Source organism: Orbicella faveolata, unplaced genomic scaffold, assembly GCF_042242905.1.
Source record: "Orbicella faveolata isolate gen_17 unplaced genomic scaffold, um_ofav_v1 contig_26, whole genome shotgun sequence".
NCBI lineage: Eukaryota > Metazoa > Cnidaria > Anthozoa > Scleractinia > Merulinidae > Orbicella > Orbicella faveolata.
The window spans coordinates 9,325,697-9,346,687 of record NW_028301554.1 but is presented as its reverse complement, the minus strand read 5'-3'; the positions used below and the strand labels follow the sequence as shown (position 1 = coordinate 9,346,687).

The 20,991-nt window shown below is 39.0% G+C and overlaps 1 protein-coding gene across 3 annotated transcripts; it reads right to left on the bottom strand.

Annotated features, from left to right (window-relative positions):
* Window positions 1-516: 516 nt before the first annotated feature.
* Window positions 517-19,502, bottom strand: LOC149108074 (uncharacterized). Of its 3 annotated transcripts, XM_089295573.1 has the most exons (7): window positions 18,832-19,502; window positions 17,791-17,837; window positions 14,755-14,810; window positions 12,886-12,936; window positions 12,571-12,632; window positions 6,318-9,674; window positions 517-5,765 (listed from the first exon to the last, which is right to left on the bottom strand). In XM_089295573.1, exon 6 carries the CDS (start codon window positions 9,652-9,654, stop codon window positions 6,319-6,321), a length of 3,336 nt encoding a protein of 1,111 aa, XP_089151699.1. In that variant the 5' UTR covers window positions 9,655-9,674; window positions 12,571-12,632; window positions 12,886-12,936; window positions 14,755-14,810; window positions 17,791-17,837; window positions 18,832-19,502; the 3' UTR covers window positions 517-5,765; window position 6,318. The 3 variants fall into 3 exon arrangements, 1 of the variants encoding a protein (XP_089151699.1); XR_016209002.1 differs by lacking the exons at window positions 517-5,765; window positions 6,318-9,674 and adding an exon at window positions 10,930-11,266; XR_016209001.1 differs by lacking the exons at window positions 517-5,765; window positions 6,318-9,674; window positions 12,571-12,632 and adding an exon at window positions 10,930-11,266.
* Window positions 19,503-20,991: the final 1,489 nt, after the last annotated feature.

Genomic DNA, 20,991 nt, shown 5'->3' with positions numbered 1-20,991 from the left:
ACCAACGCTCAATGTTCACTTGAGAAAGGCGACGTGACGACTCCAAACCTTGAAGCATTTCAAATATTTAAACCTGTCATAACCAGGTCCAGTTGGAAAATGCGAGCCTAATGCATTCCATCGTGCGTTTCGTCGTGAATTAAAGTTCCTACACCCTCTGCATGTTTTGTTGGGTGTGGCGAGACTTCTTAATTGCCTCCTCTGGTCCGTTAGTTCTGTGCATTCTTCTCTGCATTTTGAACCCCTGTTAAAGCGCGTTTTCTGGTGTGTTACGCTCTGTGCACATTTTGCGTTCCTGCGCGCATTTCCTCCGTGTGTTTTCTGGGTTTTTGTCATATATGCAAGACAAAATTACAAGATTTACTAACACACGCGCACTCCTGAAAATCATGCATTCCTTCCAGGCATGCATTTACTAATCTGTTCTTTGCGTGAGAAGATCATATTAATGATGGAATACTTTAAGATTGAACTTTGGATTCTTCGCCAATGCGAAAAGAGATAGTGACCACAGTGTGTGATAATAAAAGCAATAATAAACTTTATTTACCCTAAGTCTACACATAACAGCTCCGTTAGAAATCAGTGGCCCTCAAGCAAACAACTAAAGTGAAATATGAAACGGCTTAAGAACATTACAATACACAACAAAGAAAAGCAAAACTTGATCGAAATTAAATACAAACGTATCATCGTGACTGCATTGCAATCAAAATGACCCCGTCCGCAAACTATTGCTCATTGGAAAACAGTCCTAAGAAAATACGCGCGCTCATTGGTTAAAAATCGTGTTTTTATTGAATAATTAGATTATGAGCTCGAGATTTCTATCGCGTGATAGTTGACGAAGGCGCAGCCCGAGTCAACTATCACGCGATAGAAAGCGAGAGCGAATGATCTAAATGTTTCGGTATAAATCTACTAGCCGTTCAAAATTTAACCTAACTCCTCTTCGCAGACATTTCGAAAAAGCGAAGAAGCGGCCGCCGTTTTGTTAACAAGGAAACACTGCTACGCTACTCACTATCTATCACAGAATAGAGTAGTAGTGAGTAACGTAGCCAATCAGAGAACGGCATTCGTGAACGGCATTCGTGATAGAAAGCTAGTAGATTTATACTACTCGATTGCAACACAGACCTAGCACGAGCTGTTGACGTGATGAAGGCGCGAGCAAAGAGAATGTATATTTTGATAATCAACGTTAACAAGTTGTTTTCCTTTTTTTCGTCCCGGTGTTTTCTAAAAGAAATCGAAAACATGTTCTCCGTGTTACCATCGAGTCATAGAAACAATCGTAAAAGTTTGGGAGAACTCGAAAAAGCTGTGGAAACGCTCGCCTGCGACTCATGTTCCCACAGCATTTCTCGTTCTTGCAAACGTCCACTCGTGTTTCTATAACTCGATAGAAACACGGTACACGTTTTTTATTTCTTAAATAGTAAAATAGTGGCGAAAAGTGATCTAAAATGTGTGAGTTTTTCAAAGGACTACAGAAACCGAGTGGTTTTTTATTTGTTACATATTGCAAATGAAAAAAACAAGAAGTATTATTTATAAAGACTATAAATTTGGGACTCTCCGTCGTATTATTTTGTGGAGTTTTATTCTTTCTTAGTGCAAATGAAAAAAAAAAAACAAAAAACAAAAAACCATGAGGCATTTGCTATATTCACGTGGATCACGTCTGGGAAGACAGGGGAGAGATATAGAATAAAGGCACGGAGTGTAGGACGCGCCCTTTTTTTTCAATGATTCCCTCGAGTCCTCGAAGAAGTGAACTAGTTATCGAGTCCCACAAGGCCAAGTTGCACACAAATTATGGAGGTTTTAGTTTCGCTAGGAGAAAGTACTTTTCACTGTCCTGAGCTTCCCTGATTTGACCGTTGGTGTAAGCCAAAATTAAAGAACAAAAATTAAAAAGTGATAATCCGTAAATTTTGGGGAAAAATACAATTGAGATTAAACACATTCATGTCTTTTTATCAATTCAAAAAACAATGTACACTGCCTCTCTTTGCTAGCGAGACATGAATACTGTGTGCACTCGCATTAGCTACTTTATTTACACTTCTATTTAGTTACTTATTATTTATTATTATTTATTCCTTATCATGTAATTTACTAACTTACTACTAAACTAATTTCGCTGGTTTAGTTGCCAACTCGAAAGCGTCTGCTTCTTTGGCCACCACATACTTCTTTTTTCTGGTTTGTTTTCTGTTCGTTTGTTGTTGTTTTGTTTTTTGCGACAACAAATTATTGTAATTGAAACAGTGTAAGTAACTGAACTTTCACTTGCAGCTACTTAAACACTAAAACTGAAATCAAAGCTCCGTGCTAGAGGCTTGGTCGCACGGCGCATCATAGTCAATGATACTTTGAGAAATGAAGTTTTCCCCTAACTATTATTAACTATCATTCTGATTACACGATCTAACGGCGCGAACACGTTTGCGATAATTATAATAGACAACAGTTTATTTTAAGCTCCCTCTAGCTTCTACTGCCATGCTTCGGCTGCGTAAATCATAAACAAATGGTCCTTGATAAACTTAAATTCTGTAGTTAAGATTCCCTAGTTAAATGTAACTTCTGTTTTCATTCATTTAACCCGCTAACCAGGCGACTCAAATTCCAAAACCGCGCAACGTTCAGAAATGGCTGAGAGAGGAAGTGCTGTTGATGACTTCGCCAACCAATTCTGGTTCGAAACCCTTTTGCATGGAAATTTCGTTGAAAAATGCATGGTGGAAAGAGAAATTCAGACTATCTAGACGTACGTTCGTATATATTGCTCGAGTGGTTGGTCCGAATTTGGCTTACCTTTTTGCCATGAAAACAAACGTCGAAAATGTGATCGAATGAGATCCACCGTAGGAAAAAAGATGGCGGCTGTACATTTTACCACAATGCCTTGCGAACCTAAAGCAGCCGATAAGGCACAAAGAAAGCCAAATTTTTACAATAGCTTTCCCTGTGCTAAGGACATTGAGTAGCCTAGGTTTGAAGATTTTATAACGTTTCTGTACGTTTCTATGAACGTTGTTAAGGTTTTTGTTTGCTAAGAGTTACGGGTAAATGTACCAGTCACCATCTTTTTTCCTATGGAGGATTGACGCAATCTGGACACCACGGGGTGCGAGATAACATGCGACCGCACGTAGATATGTCTGTTATCTCGACCTTGGTTACCGACCTAAACCATGCCTGATCATAGGGTAAATCGAACTTTTACCTTGGTTAACTTTCTATTGTCTAGGGCGGCGTTAACAATTTTCCACGAAATAAGCACATCACAGCGCTTTTCATTGCCTGCGTATTGATACTGCTAATGCCTGTAAATCAGCTAAAAAAAGGCTAAGCAGTCAGTAATAAACTCGGTCCAGCAGAGGTCAAGTTTTGTATTAATGAAATCGGCTTCGGTTTGGCAGCTGAAGCATATTGAAGATTAACCAGACAGTGTTGATCTGTATTTTGTTAAAAACAATGGGACGTGCTTGTCATAAATTAGCATGGATTAACCAAGTTAGGTCTTAAAGAAGGTCAAACAAGAATCCACAGCGCCGCAAATAACTTTAATTCACTGAACACCGTAGCGTGAAAAAAACAAACATCGCACACCGTCGGGGTTGCGATCACCGCAACACCGCTTTAAAAACAAAAGAACTAGCTTGCATTTTGGCCTGTAGGCAATTTTAAAGCTCCCATTCGATTTGCGTTCATGAGAATCTTCTTGCTCGCCCAAAGAACAGAGGATCCGAACACTGTATCAGTAATAACAAAATCATTTATGTTCATGTAGAATAAACGCCCTGTTATTTATCAGTGTTCCTGGGTCTTTTTGAGCCGTTTAGACGGGATTTGATTAGAGGCAAAGGTGGTTTACATTTCAAATATCATATTGTCTGCCAATTTGTAAATCCGACGATTCGATTACGCCTGAAGTGTTCACTATCTTCATTAACTATTAACTCTCATAGGGAGAGTTTTCACTATCTTCATTAACTCTCTCATCAGAGGAGAGATTCTCAGGTTTTAAAAAATCCTCAAACCTTCAAGAAAGCCGAGGACTACGTGTGCTTATGCAATATTATAGCCCACCTATTAATTTTGGCGCGATTTTATTGGTTGCTTTACGTCATGTGGTGAACACTCACAGGACAGTTATCACGCAATAACCCCCGCTTGCGTCGATATTTGTCTTCCGATTGCCTCCGTCAAATAGAAACATAGTCAGCACAAGAGTTTCGACTTTTCCTTCTCTTATTTTACATGGAAGAAAACCACACTCGTTCTGTTGAGTCTAGCGATAGTTACATTATTAAAAAATGCTGGTCGCAAATGCTGTTCCGGAAAGTACAAAAAAGTCAACAAAATATGCTGTCAATGTCTTTGAAGGTGAAGAAAGTTACGAGTAGACTTTTAAAATTTAGTCTTACGCAAATTTAAACTGAGTCATTTTATGAAATAGAGAATTAATACACTGCGATTATATGAATTAGAGCAACCGTTCTCGTGCAACTTTGGCATGGAAGAAGGAGAGAAAAATTCCAGTCGCACTTGAAAACATGGAGCAGGCAGAACTGTCAACCATGTTGAAAAGTTTTTACGTAGATGCCAGAAACGTGAAAGGAAAACCATGATACAGTCGCAACACTATGAAAGCCATTCGTTCCGTGCTGGACAGATTTTTATCTTGTACCGCTCAAAGAAAGCTGTTTTCCATTCAAGTATGTTAACAAACGAACTTGTAGATACATCACTGAAAGATCTTGCGCGACAGGGATTGATTCCTTCCACAACCAATTTCTGCGACAAATTTCCAGCGAAGACCTCGAAGCTCTCTATGCAGCAAATCAGCTTGGCCTGAATAGTATATGAGTTTTCCGCGATCGTCAATCGATTTATAACAAAGCAAAACCCCGATTAACCTTGCCTTGCAGCTGTTTCACCTCAAGCTATTTCGTCTTTGGCAGCAACGTCCTCGACCGCAACTCAACAGCGAAACTAGCAGGTTTACCAACTGTCCACCTTCAACGGAAATCCTTTAAGTGCTCCACATTTCCACATTCTGTGTTTCACGGAAGTAATTTCGTTTTCAGTCCTCACAGTGACAATTCAAATGATTTGATTTTTCCCGAGACTCAAACAAATTTCTCTCTAGTCAAGTTTTTGAACAGTACGTTAAAAATATGAACCAAAAGCGCCGAGCTTTCGAGGTTTTGATCTAAGGGGCGTTACGAGAGTTAATTTCACATGACAGCTTGGTAAGTTTTGGTCCAATCAAAGTGGAAATAAAGCTAGTTAAACCAATCAAATGTACTTGCTTCCTTACGTCAACACGCATTCGCCATCAGATCACCACTGGCTTTTTTTACCATGTTTACGAACGGTCTAATTGCGATCTGAAAATTAATGGGAGGGTTATCAAATAAATCAACCCCTTTCCGGCTTGCTGGTATGTCGGCTGATAATGTCCTTGGCTGAGAGATTGTCCTCAAAATTTCATATTTGCCCTCGAAGCTTCGCTTCTCGGCCAAATAGTGACAATTGATATGATTTTTTTGGGACAATCTCTCAGCCGCCAACATTATCAGCCGACATACCAGCCGCCTGAAGGGGTTTATTAACTAAATATTGCATGATCCGATAGAAATGAAATCGTCCCTCTCACTCAAACTGTCTCTGTATTCAGGGCACAGCTGGGCGCCATCTTGAATTTCAATGCCAGACCCTGGGTATAACGCCGGTGCAAAGCAAGCCTGCAAGAGTAGAAACATAAAGAATCAGTGTCTCTCTGTAACAAATTTCCTCACCGAATAGAATTGAAAGCGATTTCCTCCATATAAAACAGGTAAACGGTATTCTCACTATAGCCAAAGTGTGATCTTTCCGTCGGTTGCGTGAAGTTTATTCGTAATTTAAGTTAAATATTAATTCTTTATATCAGCCTGATATATGAAATCTCTTCGCTATTAGCGAAGGATCTGGCTACTGGGAAAAAAAATTCAAATCATTGGCTACATAGGCAATCAGAGTGCGCCTCCAGTATTTTTGTGATTACAGTCGAAAGGTATTCTAAACAAAACTGCCAATAAATTACTTTAAACAACGATATTTGTTTAACAAAACATCCACTGGGTTATGTCAAAACATTTAAAATTGCACGCTCGGTTTCCATCGGCTTTATTGGCAAGGCGTTCTTAGTGGAAAACAAAGGTTGGACACCCATTGGCATGAAATGACGCCAGTTGAGCTCAAGATTATTACCTAAGCTAGGAAATTCCAATATTTTCTTATTTAAGAAAACTTACTTTATTTTCCAAAGTCAAATGTCACGTTATCTCCAATCAGCATAAATGGTGCCCAGTCGCAAACCTTGTCAAAGCCGTTACCTCTCATCCATTTCATGGCCTGTTGAAGAGATTCACTGGCATTGTCCCCACGAAAAAGATGCTCGTAGAAACGACACATTAGCTGCTCTGTTGCTTCGTCACTTATGGCCCATAGAGCCACCAAAATGGACCGTGCACCAGATCCTAAGAACGCTCGAGCGATCCCAATGACCCCTTCGGCTCTAATCTGTCCACGTGCACTATGAGAACAGCTAAGTACCACCAGTTTAGCTCGCAGTTGAACTTTAGCAATGTCAGACATTGTCAATAGGTAATCCTTTTCTTCTGGAATCATGTTAGAAGAGTTAAGATGAGAAAGAGCAATTTCTCCTCTTACGGTGTTACCATGTGCTGCAAAATGTATCAGACTCACTGAATGCAACCTTTCAAGTACCGCCTGCTTTGTTGCGTGCTGTCCTAACAAAGGTTGAACACCTAGCAGTCGTCCAATCATGGCTGCTTCTTTCCCTGCACAGGGTAACCTAGAAACGAACATTATTGTTCCTTTGTAGCGTACCCACCCGACGTCTGGATCCCCCACTACCAGTGCCCCAGTCTGACTGTGATAGTCTGCAGGACAGTCCTGAATGAGTTTGAGAGTCGTCAAAGAAGGAACGATGCGGATTCTGAATTTTTCTGATAAATACCTCCCGCCTTCATCCATAAACGCTGAAAATGGGACTTGGTTTAAGGAGCGATCAGGAACAACAATGATCTCAGACTCCTCAAGTAGGTCCGCTAGCGGACTGATAAGTATTCTGTAGTACAAAGAAACGCTCGATTCGGAGTTTCCACTTTCTTCATCTTCTTCCTCTATAAGTCTCAATGCTGCAAGGCTCTGAGCGTCATTTAAAGTTCGATCTTCGCAATCTTTCTTGGTTAAAATACCAAAGCTTCGATGGCTTTTAGCGAAGAAATCATTTAACTTACCACCTAGTCTGGTACCAACTAGGTTCTCATCTACTGTTATTCTTCGGAAATGAATGATTCCACTTGTCTTGAGAACCCAGAAAAACAAATCATGATCGTGATAAGAAATGTACAGACAGGAAGAGTTACTTTCTTTTTTCATAATATTTTCAATACCAATCCATGATTGCGGATCAGATGAGATTTGGCTTTCAACAGAATACTGAGTTGCCATCAAGTCTGCTAACGCTCTAGCCCGTGCCAGCTCTAAAACATAGAGGGCATGGTTCGGATTTCCCGAAACACAAAAGAATGCACTAAGATTCCGGTAGGGAAAAGCGCGAACGTCTGAAGACGACACCTTAAAATCGTCGTTGTCCCCTAAAAGACTTCGTAAAGATTCGTTTTTTTTCATACCTAGAAAAAGACAGTCAAACGCTTCCTGGATCTTGTATTGGCATAACTTCACCACTGTAAGAAGACAAAGAATTTGAAACTCTTTGTATAAGTCCTCGATGTCTCGAGTAATTGACAGTGCCCTCTCAATATAATCTTCAGCCATGACATATTCACCAACAGATTGATACAACGCTCCTAAGTTTCCGTAATCTGCTGCTTCGCCCTTCTTGTCACCAATTTGTAATCTGATGGCAAGTGCTTTCTCAAGATAATCTTTAGCATTCTCATATTCACCAAGAGATCGGAAGGCAGTTCCTAAGTTTCCGTAAGCTGCTGCTTCCCCCTGTTTGTCGCCGATTTGTATGCTCATGGCAAGTGCTTTCTCAAGATATTTTTTAGCTTTGTCATATTCACCAAGAGATAGGAACACAGTTCCTAAGTTTCCATAAGCTGCTGCTTCTCCCTTCTTGTCACCAATTTGTAATTTGATGGCAAGTGCTTTCTCAAGATAATCTTTAGCATTCTCATATTCACCAAGAGATAGGAAGACAGTTCCTAAGTTTCCATAATCTGCTGCCTCTCCATTTTTGTCACCAATTTGTAATCTGATGGCAAGTGCTTTCTCAAGATAATCTTTAGCTTTGTCATATTCACCAAGAGATTGAAACACAGTTCCTAAGTTTCCGTAATCTGCTGCTTCTCCCTCTTTGTCGCCGATTTGTATTCCCATGGCAAGTGCTTTCTCAAGATATTTTTTAGCTTTGTCATATTCACCAAGAGCTCGGAACACAGTTCCTAAGTTTACGTAAGCTGCTGCTTCTCCCTTCTTGTCACCAATTTGTAATCTGATGGCAAGTGCTTTCTCAAGATAATCTTTAACATTCTCATATTCACCAAGAGATAGGAACACAGTTCCTAAGTTTCCGTAATCTGCTGCTTCTCCATCCTTGTCACCAATTTGTATTGTGATGGCAAGTGCTTTCTCAAGATAATCTTTAGCTTTGTCATATTCACCAAGAGATAGGAACACAGTTCCTAAGTTTCCGTAAGCTGCTGCTTCTCCCTTCTTGTCACCAATTTGTAATGTGATGGCAAGTGCTTTCTCAAGGTAATCTTTAGCTTTGTCATATTCACCAAGAGATCGAAACACAGTTCCTAAGTTTCCGTAATCTGCTGCCTCTCCATTTTTGTCACCAATTTGTAATGTGATGGCAAGTGCTTTCTCAAGATACTTTTTAGCTTTGTCATATTCACCAAGAGATTGAAACACAGTTCCTAACTTTCCGTAAACTGCTGCTTCTCCCTTCTTGTCACCAATTTGTAATGTGATGGCAAGTGCTTTTTCAAGATAATCTTTAGCATTCTCATATTCACCAAGAGATAGGAACACAGCTCCTAAGTTTCCATAATCTGCTGCTTCTCCCTTCTTGTCACCAATTTGTAATCTGATGGCAAGTGCTTTCTCAAGATATTCTTGAGCTTTGTCATAGTCACCGAGGTAATAAGACGTAATTCCAAATTTTTCAGTAGTGTATGCTTCATTTTCTTTATCGCCGATTTCTTTCATGGTTTTTATGACTTTCTCATAAAGTCCTCTTGCTTCTACGTATCTATATTGCTCTTCGGATATTTTGGCCAATTCTATTGTAAGATTCCCTTCCTTGTCCTTATTTCTACATTTGTGGTAAATTTCAAGGAGCTCCCTGCCTAGGATTAATGCTTTTGTATAGTCAGGGATAAGACAATACGCCCTGAAAATTATTTGATCGATGCAAATGTTGATGAAATTGAAAAGTTCTCCTCCCGATTTTAGTGCTTCATTATTTAGGAAGATCAGACATTCTTGGCAGACCTCAATGGCTTTGAGACCACGACCAGTGTTGAGAAGGAAAGTAGCAACAACCAAGCCAATAGAGATGGCTTGTAAAATGTCTGTTATATTGTTCATAGCGTCCTCTTCTATGGGTCCTGTTACACGGATAACACAAATCAAGATTTGTAGCTATTTCGAGTAATTATATACTTTTGTACGTCTTTCAACCTGGTTGTCTAAGTGGGTAATGGCGAATTCAAAGCTCGGAATAGCCCTGTCATGGACTTACGTTTCGTCTTAGGGGAGCACAGGCAAAGGATTGTAACTGCACTCAACCAACGGCCTCGTATTTTCATCAGTGTTCTCGTGTTCAGATTGGATGTGTTTCTTAGATGTTTTCTTTTTTGTTAGAGTTGCATTTGCCTTTATTTTATTTGTTATTTTTTTTTTAATTTTTTCGCGCAGAAATCACCGTTAAGGTTTAGGCTGCTTACAAGTCTTTTTTTTTAGCTTCATTTTTTTTAAGTCCAATTTTAAAGTCAGAGGAATGTTTTGAAGTCGCATTATATAAGCAAGGACAAGTTCCAACAACGCAATTAACCACATATCACGCGTGTATTGATTGATTTTTTTCTAAAGCCGATATCACCAAATTTAGGGAATCAGAGGGTTATATTTAAAATAGGCAGATTCAATTCATTACCGAAAAAGGGATATAGAGAGAAAACAGCATTACCATTTAGTTAAGAGAAACCTTTACAAAAGCAAGTAAATCAAAGACAACAAAAACCAAATGAACGCGAATACCAAAATTAAAACATGTGTATTAACAGCGAAGTCTTAGTTTCTACTTAGGGACCGTTCATTTTTTATGAGGGAGGGGGGGGCTGGTGGGATTTGGGAAGCACCATTTAAAAATCGCATGACCCCCCCTCAGCTTACCAATTTTTTCACATGGACCCCCCTTATAGCGGTCATTTTTTGAGATGACCCCTCCCCCCCAAAAAAGAATTGAACAAACAATATTTAGATTTCAACTTTTTTAATATTTCTCTATTATCCCCCTACTTCACGTTATTGTGCTCACTATGAAGACAATATTTACAATCTCTATACGACAGAGAGCTGTTGTTTAAAAAACAAATCAAAAGAAAGAAAAGTCAATTTCGGATCTCCTAGTTATGGCTCGCCCTGAGCGTGTGGCATTTGGCCTCTCATTGGCATCTTCCTCATCTGAATTGATGAATGCAAGAATGACGTCACTTGAGTCATCTTCTCCCCGAGAGTCAATGGCATTACTGTCATACTCATCATTGTCACTTTCATCCATTTCACTGCTGTCAGCACTTGCCCTGTTGTCATTTTGTGTCAATGTCCTGGCATTTCTCAGTGTTGGCTGGCCAGCTCTGAGAGGACTCTTCTGCTGCAAGCATGAATGTCTTACAATTGCCTTTACTTTCTCACTCTTGCTGCTTTTCAAATGCTGCTTCAGCCCGTGGTGGTTTGAGTACTTGTTTAGTTCTGGAACACGGAGCTTTTTAAGCTTGGTTAGATCTTCGCACAACTCAGTCCAAGGATAATCCTCCTCCCTACTTAACGTTGCCTTTTCTTCTGCTCTCTTTCCACACTCTTTCAGTCCAATGGGCTTGCTTTAAAGCAGGGCGAAGAATTTGCCCACAGTTTTAATGTAAAACAGATCAAATGTACAGAAGCTAAGTTGACGAAGGTCACGCAGGACATGGAAGCACTAGAAAATAAGAAGAGCGATTATAACAGCATATTCAAAGGCATACTCAAACAGCACATCAACAAAAGGAGAAGGAAAAAAGAAAACCGCAGAAAGCCAAATGAAAGAAAGAGGAAGCGGACTGAAAACAACGTCCAACGAGTTTATGGAATCTGTGTTGGAAACCCGCTAGGAAATGATCTTCCACAATGCCTTGTGTACCCTCCTAGAACGGCCGTCCCGGAAGAGTGTCTTAAAGTTGAGGATGTTGCCACGTCGATATTTAGAAGAGATGGGCCATACATCGCACAGCTTTTGGAAGGGAATTATTTCACCAATGCTGCAAGAAGCAGAATCACCACCAACCTTGACCGGGAAGTCAGAGATTATGTTTACACCTTCATGTACCCTGAAGAGTACACTCTGACGGAAAGCATTGCTGCTTCTTGCAGCATTGGTGAAAGAGACTCCCATAGCAGCACAAGCGGCGACGAAGAACTCGACGACAGCGGAGATGAAGATGAGTGCCAGTGAAAGTTGCATTCGAAAATAACAGTGTTAAATACTTCTTTTCAGTAGCTACAAATGCTTTTTGTCGCGAAACGTTTTTTTAAAGCAGAAGGAAAGTTTGTAATAAATTTATATCCTGCCTTCTATGTTTATACTATAGCAATTTTTTTGATATTCAAACATTATGCCATTTTAAAGTTTTACTAAAATATTTCACGTGACCCCCCCTTTTTCCCTTATTTTTTTGGGATGGCCCCCCCTCGAAAGCCATTTTTTTTCGCATGGTCCCCCCCCCCAAATCCCACCAGCCCCCCCTACCTTATAAAAAATGAACGGTCCCTTATATATTTATGACTTTTATAGAATGTGTCCGTCAAAGTCTGTTTTCTCTTTTTCGTCAACTCAGTTCTCATGCACAGGTGTTTTTTTGACTTTTTATTCATCCCCAATTAATTTATCAGTATTATGTCCTTTAAAATATCTGCTCTGGCCTACTAATAAAAATGTGGCGGAGCAGATTACATCAGATCAGTAAAAGAAAGATACACGGAACATAGCCGAGCTCAGTCACATTTATATGTTTTGTCAAATATATATCAAAACTATGTATCTGGTGTGCGACTGCTATTTCCAGTTCTGCCTACTTTGTTCAAATGACCGTGATAATTCAACTGTTTAATAATTTCGGTTTTTTCCAATAATCGAGCTCGCAAAAGTCTTCGTTTTTTCCGTCGAAAGTGAGAGCGACTGTGAACAGTTTACGTGATGATTTCAGTCCAATATGAATAACAAAGCTAAAACTGATTTGCACCCACCACTTTTACTGAGTCACTGGAATGAAGCAAAATCCAATATGCTACGACAACAATAGTTTTTCCTGTAAAAATTGTAAAGAGGGAAACGTTGAGCAGATTATTACTCCGCAACGGCACCTCCAAACAGTAATTCGTTTGATTTATTTCTTCGCGCGGGGCGCGTGACTTACAGCGCTCAAAAACTGGAGAAAATCAGTCACGCGATTGATGAAAAATCTCTTTCAGTGTAAATTAAAAGTATTAAACATCGCTTACAAATACATGTTATATGTCGATGAACCGGTATCAATTACCAACAGCTGAAAGTTTACTTACCGTGTTCAGTCTCTCGATCCTCGGACAAAATTAAGTGAAAAGTGACACAGACTAAAGAACAAAAACAAATGCAAATTAAATAGTGGAATTAAAACACTTGTTATAAAGTATTTAACACTTTTTGATATCTCTACTTTTTTTGTTAGATAATGACGGCAAAATCAAATTCCTTTTAAAGCATAAAGCATGTTGCGTTGTTGACTATAATTAATACACGTAGATTGAAATGATTATGAAGCCCGACAAAGTTCTTTGTTGTATGTTTTTGTTTTCATTTTGGTCTTGACCATGCATTAAACACAATAGGTGATTATTTCTGCCTCACAGACTATATAACTCAACTGATAAGTTTCGGTTGTATGATTTATGCATATTATATATGATCGCAAAACGAAAGACTGTTTACTGCCGTGGACCTTCCAGCATAAGTCGTGGCATTTTTTTCCGCTCTTTTGAAGTTTGTCGAGCTTTAAGGTAGCTCGATACAGTTTTTTTCTGGATCATACCAAGCATTTTCAATTGGCGTTCGACCAACCTTCCCTTACTCTGATCGATGTGGAAATTACACCAGTTTTTGGAAAAATATTGAAGTTTGATTGAACTTCAAAAATGATGTATTTTTTAAGGTAATCTATATTTCCCTGGAAACCATAAACCAAAAATATGTAAATCGGTAAAGCATGAAGTTTGTACGAACCAGATCTGTTATAGAAAATCCGATTACAATTTCTGAAATTACGATGTATGGCAAGGGGAATATGCAAGAATAAAAAAAAATTCTGTATGTTTGATTTCGAATAAATCGCGAAAACACTTCAAAACATGCTTTTTGTTTCATGAAATTAAATGGACTGAGAGAAGAAAGCTATTTTAATGAAATTGCTCCAAAAGACATCAAAATGTGTCTTGAAGTTTTGTTTTGAAGCCATGAACGTTTTGCTGGTTTGTATTTTCTTGATCTCTAGAACGAGACTTTTTCTCAACGTCACTTCCATAACAAATTTAGAACAATTTTCGATTTTAAGCCCCTTTTCGAAAATCTTAAAAAGGGTTCGATAGATTTTTTTTAAAAAAGTTAACCCTGTACGCCTAATAATATTAACAGTTTTATTCTAAAGTTTCATTAGCATTGATACACTGGAACTTGTTTAAATCTGTCGATGAAGTAGGCGCTCGAATCCACGAAAAAGTTGCGTCACGAAATCCCCATATTAAAAAAAAAAACAATGTATGTAACATTCTCCCGTGATCAATACATTTCGCTACACCACCTGAATGCAAATTTGCGGGATGTTTTTTGAAATACGGATAAAGGGGACTTTTGGCCCTTCTTTCCATTCCAGCAAAAGGACTGTTTACAAAGAATTCCAAAGCACCACTTCGTGTGACAAAGAACAGGAAGGAAAAGAGTAATTTTTTTCAGGAGAAAAAGGGCTGAAATGCGCACAAGTAATATTGTCAATACATTAAGTCACGTATAAAACGAATTATTATTTAAAATATGCATCAACGAAATGTATAGATCACCAAGGAATGTTACACATAGATCTGAATATTACACATCGGGATTTTGTAACGTGGGTTCGAGCGCGTACTTCATTGACAAATTTAAAGTGTTTTAGTGTACCAATGCTAATAAAACTTTGGAAGAAAATTGTTAACATTATCAGGCATGCATGGTTGACTTTTAAAAAAAATCTATCGAGCCTTTTTTAAGATTTTCGAAAAAGCGCTTGAAATCGAAAATTGAGGTTTAGAGTAGAGTAGAGAATGCAGTAACGTCCACAATAGACTATTTTTGCTTGTTGCACACAAATTATAAAGAACTTTTAATTGATCTTCTCCTACTTTAAATTAATAAGCACTCACCTGTCTGTTCAGATCAAAAGGATGAATCCAAAATCAAACCACGTCAACAAGAGCAACTGTTTCAATAATAACAAAGAACAAGTTAACCAGATTACATATCGGAAAGAGTTACTTCTAGCGAGCATTCATTCGCGTGACTATATTTTCTTGCGTGATTCATTGTTAGAGCTCGCAACCCAAGTAACAATTGTCACGCTATCCAGGCAGATTTCTTCCAGTGGAAATTATTTAACAGTATTCAATATTGACTTTCCTGGCAGTGTTATAAGCTTATGTTTTGAAGCACGATGTAAATTTACGGTGTTTAGTTACACTATCTTGAAGTGAAACTACAACCAAGAAACTGAAATAACAGTGAGGGGAGATAAGGGCAGACAAATAATTGCTGGAAGAAAACTAGAAAAACAAAAGAGTAATTCTTATGTGTGTTACATCCTTTGCTATCTTCATTTTCTGCTAAATATACAGACCAAATTTCAAGGAAGCAGTTGGTCGTTTCAAGCATGCGTTTGCCAATATCCGGGATATGGGTTTAAAAAGGGATACGGGGTAAAGATACCTTGTTTTTGGTGGAAAGATAATTTGCCCTCTTCGAGGTGTGACTCTTCTGGAGTGATAATGGAATACGGAATTATAATATAGAAAACAGGAAATCGCATTTTCTCTGTGAACTCTAAAGTTTCTAAGGAGCGCACGTTAGCCCTACGAGCGCGAAATACACCTCTAGAGGCCACAAAAAAACAATAAAGATACAAATGAACAAACATGCAAAACAACAAAAAAAAAAAACTACTGCTACTACTGATACTACTACTGCTGCTGCTGCTGCTGCTGTTACTACTACTACTACTACTGTTCAAAACTCGTTCGTTATCTTCGTTGCCTTCCTGTGTCCTCCCTCCCCCGGTAGGGTAACGTGATGCGCACGGCCATAAATTGTTTTGTTTGATTTGTTGTGGACATCCAAAATATCAATCAAAGAAAATCGAACTTATTTTTGCCGAGGCTAAATCAAGCTATATGCGAACGATTTAAATCGAGTTTGACTGGTTTTTGATGTTACTAGAACAAAGCATGCCATATTTGTATTAGTTTTCGTCCTCGGAGTGGGGTCAGTATGTGTACGGAATTCCGTAACTGAAAGAGACCCGTTCTGTGACATAGAGTTAGGTTCTGTTTAGGGGTGACAGATAATCAACGTCTTTGTAAAGTGATTATCATAGATGCGTGTTCTTAATCCATTACAGTCTTGTCTCAACCTTTATGCATTCGCTCATAACCGGTTGGAACGGGCATGAGGCATTAGCTAAAGCAGGTCACTAATAGCGTGCTAGCAGACTAGTGCTGGCAAAAGCATTTGATTCGGGATATCGAGACCATAAACACTAGGCCATACAATGATATGAGGAGGTTTTCGCGATATCCCGAATAAGCGAGATCGATATGTTAACTGTTAACAGTGGAAGCCGAAATTATACATTGCTTGAAACAAAATATAAGTACGACTAACCTACCGTTGCGCAGCAGACTGTCTACAGCCGATTGCTCTTCTCAAGAAAAACTTCAGAGTAGCGTTTATGTGACATTGTTAATATAGCGTGTTGTTCGCATAAATTATGGTTCCACAAAAGTATTTCAGTTTCAAAGCATCTGACGTCATAAGTGGAAACAGAAAAAAATACGAAAAAGAAATTGCCGTATGCACGTGAACTCTGCACTGATAAAACCAGTTATGATCTCTGCTATGTTCAAAAATTAAAATTAAAAATAAAATAACAAACAGAGAAAAAGAAAACAGATCAATAGCAAGAAAAATTTCGTTGCCTGTGTAATGTAGTTTGCACGTTTTGATCGATGGAATTCTTCTTCATTTCCATTGTAACAGGCAGGCAAATCACGGAACAAACTAGCTTCGAGTTCGAATTTAATATTCTTTATGTTATTTCAGGACTGACGAGTTATTATTGTCAACTGAGAGGACAAACAATACAAGATTAGCTGCTTACCATAGTAGAGCTTCCTCTGAAAACTGAAAATTACGAAGCATGCCTGTGAGAAACGTATTTTGTACTTTTGTTCGAGCGGAACTGATCTCTTAGGGAATACATTATCAGCTGAAGAAACACAAAATACACCTAAAGAGGCCACACCAAATAAAACTGACTATTCAGATATTATTCCACGTTGTTCTAATTAAGCGCGTTCACACTACCCCCTCCAGCAGGGTATCGGGTGTAAGTTGTCTAGTTTCATGCACCACCCGAGTTACATTTGTATCAAACGTAAAAAGCTGTATGCATGCGAACGATTGAATTCGAGTTTGATCAGTAAGGACTGTTGCTTGTACAAAAAATACCAAAGCCTTTTTGTTCCTATACAGTAAGCCTGGTGTGCGTAAAGCATTTGTTTCTAGCGGAAAGAGGACTCAGTGTATGGCTCTTCTTGGACCGGGGAGGGAAATGGACAGTTTTGTTTTTCTCCTAACTTTAAAGGTGTGTTCCTGATTTATTGCACTCTATCAACTGAAGCCTGAATGTGGGGAAATCGAATAACAAGTCGGATGGAGCTTAATTACAATCGTGGACAAAAGTCCCTGGGACACTTATGTAATGTAACTAATTATTCGTGTTTTACAACTGATGTTTGAAGAAAGCGCCGCTATCCTTTTAAAAACGTGTTGTTGTTCCCCCTCCCCATCCGATACAATGTTGAAAATCAGGTGAAATTACAGCTACTAGTTTTCAACATGGTATGTGGGGTGGGGGGCGACATAAGACAGGTGAAGTTGTATTCGAGTCTGGCGTGTGCGCAAAAGCGCCAAAGTGCAAATTTGGTCCAAAACATTTGTCCATGATTGTAGCTAAGAGGTCAGTGATCTTCTCCTTGGCAAATTACTACTAGCAGAAGTTTGGATACGGGAACTCTGCGCTTTACCAAATTCGCCATAAAATGAACCGGCACGTCTTGGAGATATCACGATAAAACAAAACATGGTAAAGTTCTGTTAGCACAAGCCGAAAACAACGACTGACTTACCGTTGCGCAGTAGCTTTTGTATAGCCGTCCGTTCTCCTCAAGAAAAACTGTAGAAGGGTGTTTTGTGTTACTGTTAATAATTCTGTTGCTAGCACAAATTATTAATCCGTAAAACTATTTCAGTTTCACAGCATCTGAAGTCATATGTGGAAACAACAAAATAAATTGCTGTCTGCACGTGATTTTTGCGTAAGGCCGTTTATGACCTTTTCTATGTTCACCAATAAGGGAACCCCAGAACACTTGGAATAATTTCTTTGTGACCAATGTTGTTTGATGCTGTAGCCAAGCGACCCTTTATCTGTCAAAGTATTAAGGTTACTCCAAACCTTCCTTCCTCCAGAAAAAGACAAAGATGCAAACAAGCAAAGAAATAAAACAAAACAAAACAAACATAATACTGCTACCACTGTTCAGAGTTTATTCGTTATCTTCGGTGCCTCCCTGGGTCCTCCCTTTTCCAGTAGGGTAACGTAATACGCGCGGGTATAAATTGTTTTGTTTAACTTGTTGTGGACACCCAAATTATGTTATTATGCGAAGAAAATCGAACTTATTTTTGCCGTGCTAAATTAAGCTTTATGCGAACGATTTAATTCGAGTTTGATTGGTTCGGGATGTTGCTAGAACAAAACATGCCAAATTTGTATTAGTTTTCGTTCTTACAATGAGGCCAGTATGTGCACAGCATTTCGTAACTGAAAGAGACCCGTTCTGCGATAGAGTTAGGTTCTACTTAAGGGTGGGAGATGATCAACGCCTTCGTAAAGTGATTATCAATCCAACCCTGAATGTATTCGCCCATACCCGGTTGGTAGGGACATGAGGCATTAGCTAAAGCAGGTCACTAACAGAGTACTAGCAGTGCTGGCACTGAAAAGCATTTGATTCGGGATATCGAGACCATAAACACGAGGCCATACAATTATATGAGGAGGTTCTCGGGATATCCCGAATAAGCGAGATTGATATGGTAACTGTTAACAGTGGAAGCCGAAATTATACAATGCTTGAAACAAAATATAAGTACGACTAACTTACCGTTGCGCAGCAGACTGTGTATAGCCGTTTACTCTCCTCAAGAAAAACTGCAAAGAGGCGTGTATGTAACATTGCTTATATAGCGTGTTGTTCACAAAAATTATTTTAGTTTCAAAGCATCTGACGTCACAAGCGAAAACTACCAAAAAACTACGAAAAAGAAATTGTAGTATGCACGTGAACTTTACACTGATAAAGCCATTTATGACCTCTGCTATGTTCAAAGATAAAAGAGTAAAAAAAAAAAAGTTAACAAAAACAGAGAAAATAAAAAGCAGATCGATAGCGAGAAAAACTTCGCGGCCTGTGTAATGTGGTTTGCACGTTTTGATTGATGGTGTTCTTCTTCATTTCCATCTCAGGCAAAACACGAAACAAACAAGCTTCGAGTTCGATCTCAACCTTCCCTATGTCATTTTATGAGTATAGCAACGAGTAATTATTCTCAACTAAGAGGACAAAAAATACAAGATTAGCTGCTTACCATATTAGAGCTTCCTTTGAAAACTGAAAACTACGAAGCATTCCCGTGAGAAACGTATTTTGTAGTTTAGTGCGAGCGACACTGATCTCTTTGGGAATACATTATTAACTGAAGAAACGCAAAATACACCTCAAGAAGCCATACAAAATAAAATTGACTATTCAGATTTTCTTCCTCTTTGTCCTAAGCCCCCCCCCCCCCCCTCCCCACCCCCTCTTCTGCACGGTATTGGCTGTAAACTGTAATAGTTTGATGCGGCCACCCGAGATTTTGTATCAAACGTAAAAAGCTACATGCATGCGAACGATTCAATTCAAGTTTGCTTGGTAGGGACTGTTGCTTGTACAAAAAATACTAAGGTCTTTTCTTGTCGATGCAGTAAGCCTGGTATGCGTAAAGCATTTGTTTCTAGCGGAGGGAGAGCTCAATGTATGACGCTTCTTGGACCGGGCTGTGAAACGGAGAGTTTTGTTTTTCGTCTAACTATAAAGGTGTGTTGTCGATTCACTGCAATCTATTGCCCCAAGCCTGAATGTGGCGAAATCGAATAAAAAGGTCGGGAGGGACGTATAGTAATAGCTGAAGAGGTGACTGATGTTCTCCTGGCAGATTGCTACTAGTAGAGGTTTGGATACGGCAACTCCGCGCCCTAATCAATCCGCCTGTAAATTTAACTGGGACGTTTTCGTGATATCCCGAATAAACAAAATGGATATTGAGGATATGGTAAAATTTTATCAGCAGAAGCCAAAAACGACTGACTTACCGTTGCGAAGTAGCTTGTGTGCAGCCGTCCGTTCTCCTCAAGAAAAACTGCAGAAGGGTGTTTGTGTGATGCTGTTACTAATTCTGTTGCTCGCACAAATTATTCATCCTTGAAACTATTTCGGTTTCAGGGCATCATACGTCATAAGCGGAAACAATAAAATAAATTGCTGTCTGCACGTGATTTTTGCTTAAGGCCGTTTATGACCTTTTCTATGTTCACAATTATAATAACAATCTCACAAACAGGGACACCGTGAATTTACTATTTGTGTCAATCAGTTGATGATATCCGTTGTAACAGGCCGTGAACTCATTAACAGCTTCGAGTTTGCTTTTAGTCTCGGCCAAGAGGCCAGAAAATAAAGTTTTACTGGCCACAGTGAATTTCACATTGGAAAGGATCGAAAGTGACTTCTATGAAACATTCAGAAAAAGAATGATAAATTACGTAGGGGTTTGGCGGAATGCGCGATGGGTTTGAACAAGAAGCGGGATAGGCATATGACACTTCTTCGCAGAAGCATAATATGCACTCTTTAAAAATTTATGGTGGGATACGCTTTGACAAACAGCAAATTGCGAATCGCTTCTTAACTCTGCCGCGTCACTAAAATAAACTGTGAGGAGTGGATATTGTCGCGAAATACGCTTCGAGAAGCCGTCTTAAAAATTGCCCTAACATTTATTACTCGTTATACTTAGTATTTTCCTCTTTCCGGCAGCGTAATGTAATACGCGGTTTTCAAACAAAATCGAAAGAAGTTTTTTATGGAGCTAAATCAAACTATATAAGAACGAATCAATTCGAGTTTGATCGGTACGCAATGTTGCTTTTGTTCCTTTTTTTGTTTGTTTTGTTCTTCCGTACAGTAAGGGCAGTATTTCTAGAACATCTGTTTGTGGTGAAA